The 5,645-nt window shown below is 33.4% G+C and overlaps 1 protein-coding gene across 1 annotated transcript in view; it reads left to right on the top strand.

Annotated features, from left to right (window-relative positions):
• The first annotated feature begins 2,446 nt into the window (after positions 1 to 2,446).
• The window catches only part of LOC106464102, a 7,183-nt gene continuing 3,984 nt past the window's right edge, over positions 2,447 to 5,645 (top strand). Inside the window, exons 1-2 of the mRNA XM_013924212.2 lie at positions 2,447 to 2,665; positions 3,872 to 4,029. Of these exons, the coding sequence (XP_013779666.1) occupies positions 2,608 to 2,665; positions 3,872 to 4,029 (216 nt within the window). The 5' untranslated portion in view covers positions 2,447 to 2,607. The remainder of the gene's footprint in view (positions 2,666 to 3,871; positions 4,030 to 5,645) is intronic.

The raw sequence follows: 5,645 nt of genomic DNA, 5'->3' as shown, positions 1-5,645 counted from the left end.
ATAATGTTATTCTACGACCTAACGTCAAACCTTTTTAAAAACTTTGAGAAGTTTTTAATATTCTATTGTACAAAATGGTTAGAAAAGTATATTTACATTCCCCTTTTGTTGTTGTTTCTTGTTTCATACAGCAGTTGTAGGGACTTGATCACTGAGCTTTGCAGCCCTCTGCCGGAGGCAAACTGTTTGTCGTCGAGTGAATAATGCGCATGCGCGGTTTTTCTTGGGGAAATACTCTAACTACGCATGCTTATGCAGCAGGTTCTCGGTCAGAAAGCGTAACGGTCGTACATACAAACAAGCTGAATAATAGTATAGATTCCTAACCATACATACCCTATTATGTAACTAGAAATTTTCATTAAGGCTTACCAAAATAAATATTATAAATTTTACTTGTCAAAACACATGTATTAGGCTAAAACCGCTATTTTAGAGTCAAGTTTATGCAACGTTTAAAGTAAAAGTAGTAACATTGCTATTTTTTGTCACCTGAAGCCGAAGTTTAACAAGTCAGGCTTAAAGTTTTGTAATTTTTTAAATAATAACCTGTAACTGATATCTATATTCACTGGAAGATATCCTTTACTTGTTTGTTGTTACGAAAATAAAAAATGCCTCAGAAAAACGTTTGTGTAAATATTGTTTGTTTGTTAGTTGTTAAGCGCAAAGTTACACAAATGGACTATCTGTGTTATGACCACTGAGGTAACGAAACCCGATGTTTAGCGTTATAAGCCCTCAGACTTACCGTCATTGAGGGCAGAAATATCAAATAAAGTGTATAATTTAATATACTCTCTATTGTGTTGTTCTTAGATGACCAGCGTTTAGTATTTGGTAGAAAATGTTATTATACAACACAAAAAATGTCCACCTTTGGTAAAATATATAAGGCTACCTGTTTCCTAAGACAGCAAATGATCGAGACTTAATTTTTTTTTTTGTAATTTTTTTTCTCTCTAATGATCAAATATTTATATTTAGGTATTTTTGATACAATATGAAAAGTGGGTTCTGTAAATAGATCATCCTGTTATTAGTGAAGACTAGTGGTGAAAATATAAAATCAGGCTCTACTATTTTTGGTCAAACAATTTGTTAGTAAGTTTTTTATTTCCTAACCGATATTCTTAATTAGTTCTTTTATATAGAAAAATTTCAAAAGGAATAAAAAAAAACAATTATAAATATTTATCTAAAGTATTAACAAAATGGTTTGTTTCCAGCTTTGATTTTTGTATTTGGGATCCTCCCCCACTCCTTCCCCCCGTGGATCAGCAGTAAACTTGGCAGCTTCTAACGCTAAAGCCCCCCCCCCCCCAGTGGCACAGCGGCATGTCTGCGGAGTTACAACGCTAGAAACCGGGTTTCGATACCCGTGGTGGGCAGAGCACAGACAACCCATTATGTAGTTTTGTGCTTAACTTCAAACAAATAAACTAACGCTACAATTTTGGGATTGATCCCCACTATGAACAAAGTACAGTTAGCCACCACTGGTACAGTTTTGTGCTTAATAACAAACAAACTGAATTTGAAAAACAAATATAATTACAAGCCACGGGTTGCCCAACTACTGGTTAAGCTACATACAATACACTTGTAATGGTTAGTAGGAAAGTATAGCATTATTTTGAGTACACACTACAAAAATGTGAATTATATGGTCTTCTGCTGGATATCCAAATTGAAGCAACCAGTCCTGAAAATGCTTATATAAACAGTGTAGCCCGAAGAAAAAATAGAGAAAGAAACACGTTACAAGCCTTAAGTTAGTAACAAAGCATTTGCGAACTTCGCATTTTGCATTAACTTAGCCTAGTTGTCGAATATCTTGGAAATTTTAGCAGAGTGTAGCTTAGAGACTAGCGTGCGAAATTATGGATTTGCGAATCCAGTATTTGCGTCCTGTTGCTGTATCAAAAAATAAATAAAAAATCGCGCTCCACGCTTTCGGGCCATGGGTGTGTTATAAGTGTGACAGTTATATCCCACTATTCGGTCAGACAAGAACAGCCGAAGAGTTGGTGGTGGTAGTGTCTAGCTGCCTTCCACCTAGTTTATCATATTATAAATTAGGGACGGCTAGCGCATATCATACTAGAGTAGCATTGCGCGACTATCCAAATATATACAAATTTGAAAATTTCTCTTTAATGTGCTGTTTTACATGTTTTTTAAACACTGTTATACAACAATCAAAGATATAAAAATCATAAACACGAAACCCTTAGGCTGCAGACATTCATTTCAACTATACGAAAGATAAATGCAGAAAACTGACGTTGAATTTTAATACGACGTGCCTATCAATGTACACATTTGTATAATACAGCTTCGCCATCTAGTGGTATAGTACTAAAAAAGAAACGATGTACCTTCAGTGAATATAGGCAGTAAATCGATTTTAATGAATTATTAGTTACGACTGGTGAGTCTGTTCTTTTATTAGAGTCACGTGGTGCTTCAGCTTCGAGTCACACCCATTGTACATACTGTATTGTGTACTATGTAAGTATGTATCGAGGAAGGATATTACCTGTACGTAACCAAACCTAGGAATGAGAACTCTGCCATCTATATAGTCTGTGTCACTTCAAGAAGATGATATTTCATGCATTTCTGTTGCTGACTTGTGTCTTTCTGGAGTTCAGCCCTGCCTGTAAGTTATAGCTTTAATTGCAAATGTTAAATCTATCTTGCTCGGATAATTTTAACTAAATAAATATTACACTCTGCACGAGCAACCTAATGAAACAAGATAAATCAAATGACTTTCATAGAAGCAGTTTGATCACTACAATATTTCTCTTACGATAAACTAATCAGAGTTTGCGATTAAAATGTGATCAAAACCATGTCAAATTACACGCGTTTTTAACCAACAATGGTTCGGTTATTAATGGTACCTTCGAAAAGCTCAAATAAAGTAACTTGTGTAGTAATATATTTTTTACCATTAAGTGGAACATTCGTCCACACATTTAGATTAAAGTAACGCGTATTTGAGAAGGTACAATAATATTCTAGAACTTACGTTAAACAACTTTTTACATAAATTAGAGTAAATACAGTTTCACTTGTATTGTACCTACAAAGCCTGACTCCAAATTGATTTTAACCTTGTAAAGCTCAAAAAAATAAACAACATGGCCATTCTCACATGTGTAACAATAAAGCGTTGACTTATGCAAGTCGTGATATTAAAAAAGTGAAATATGAGTGTACTGTACAAATATGCAATATTACTTAATGCGATGAGCTACTGATAGCAATTCTTTGCCAGATAAAACCATCATTCACTAACGTTGCTTACTTTGTATTAATATGGAAAAAATACAGTACCTTACGAAAAACCTTATGTGTCTTATATTGGTATAAATACGTGATTTGAGTGAATTTAAACGAAGTATCGATAGTCCAGTAAAACAATGCAAAGCATACTGTAAATTAGACGAGAAAACTGCTCATTTTTTGTACGAACATATCGAAGAAAAAGTATATCTCCTTGCGGTAGATATATTTTTTATTAAGCTAGAGGCCCTCGTGCAGTTCAAAACTAAAGAATATTCTTAAAGTGTCAACTCGCAGCGTTTTAAAAAAAAAATCAGAAAATATCGCACCAAACATGTCGTTAGTTACTTATGGACCTTTAAAATGAATATATATAACAACAGCAACTTCTATTTGTAACATGTAGACGGCAGCCGGATGTTTATGTGGACACTAAAAATAACAATTTTATTTTTAACGTATAAAGGCCAACTAAACAAGCATGTAACTTGGTGAAATAGAAGATAATAGAACGCAAAACACAACTTAATCTCCTCTATTGTTTATCCAACTATATTTTATTTCCTTGTAACAGACATGGAATCTTCCAAAGGACCAGAAGTCGAGCAGTTAAAGTGTTACACCTGTAAAGTGGACTTCAGCGTAGAGAATTATTCCCTGGATAACGAATGTATTAATCCTAAAGATACAAACAGCCAAAGCATCTGCAGCCCTAACTCTAATTACTGTCAGGTTCGTCTTTGATCATGCATTTTGCTTCTTCGCCTATCACATGATATTCCAATCTTTACATTTGTTATCTTAAATCAGTTACTTCGTAATTACTCCTTGACTATTTGTTTTATAAGCTCCCAAACTACCATGTAATCTTAATATCCCAACATATGTTGCCCTAACTCAGTTACTATATGACTATTCTGTGATTGTTTGTTCAATAAGCTCCTACACTACTATGTAATCCTAACATTCCAACATTTGTGATACTAATTCAGGTATTATATGGCTATTTTGTGATTGTTTGTTCCATAAACTCTCACACTACCATGTAATCCTAACATTTGTGATACTAATTCAGCTACTATATGACTACTCTGTTATTGTTTGTTCCATAAACTCTCACACTACCATGTAATCCTAACATTTGTGATACTAATTCAGCTACTATATGACTACTCTGTTATTGTTTGTTCCATAAACTCTCACACTACCATGTAACCCTAACATTTGTGATACTAATTCAGCTGTTATATGAATAGTTTGTGATTGTTTATTGCATAACGTCTCACCATACAGTGTAATCCTATTATTCTGTCATTCAAACATTTGTTAACTATACCCTGTTATTCATCTAAACATGTTATTTATTTTTCTACTTTTTGTTGTACTTGAATTATTGTCTGGTTAGTTCTCATGTATGTACATGGGCAAACTATATATATATATAAGTGTATGTGAAATAATAGATTATGTCCTAATATTCAAATAACGTCTATTTATAACTTGGCTTGTGTAACCACATTAGGAGTCACTAATTTTTTCTCCAGAAACAATGAATATAGTCAATAAGGGGTGCAACATATTTCAAAACATTAATATAACTAGGCTTTGAAACCAAATAATATTTCTTCATTTTATACGTTCAGGAGTTTCTTTGGTAAAATAGCACTGAAAACGATTAACTTGGAAGCTTTTGTGATGCTTAACTGATATATATTAAAAAAAATTGGGGTAGGAAATCTCTTTAAAACAAACCCAAAATTTCATCCTTCATAAGTAACCCTGGACAAAATATGGGCAAATCGAAAAACAAGTCTTGTTATAGTGGTGGGCTGTAATTTAATATGTATGATATTTTAGTTATATTTTACTCATCACAGTGAACTCAAAGTTCTATACAATTTGTATTTGTCCTAGCGCAAAGCTATACAATGGGCTATCTGTGCTCTGTCCATTGTGGGGACTCGAACATTGAATTTTAGTGTTGTAAGTTTGTAAACTTTATTTCTTATCCATCGGGGAACATTTGAATAATATGTAGCGTTGATGCTAATGATCTATTCCTTGAAATGATAGTAAAGTAGTCATCATATTTTTATTTATTCTCATATATAGCTTGTTTAGTGGGTAATTTACATATAAATCTTACCATTATAAGAAACCTAGACTTTTTTTTCGATTTTTCCTTTCCCAGGTTTACTGACGAGGGGTGGAATTTTACAAAATCATACAACTCAGTGACAAGTGATGAAATGAATGACAGAATGGGCTTCATATTTGTTTTTGTAATCCAGGGAAATATGGCATTATTTCTTTTCAAGGCCCGGCATGGCCAGGTGGATAAGGCGCTC

This window comes from Limulus polyphemus, unplaced genomic scaffold (assembly GCF_000517525.1).
Source record: "Limulus polyphemus unplaced genomic scaffold, Limulus_polyphemus-2.1.2 Scaffold1561, whole genome shotgun sequence".
NCBI lineage: Eukaryota > Metazoa > Arthropoda > Merostomata > Xiphosura > Limulidae > Limulus > Limulus polyphemus.
This window is presented reverse-complemented; position numbering and strand designations above follow the sequence as displayed.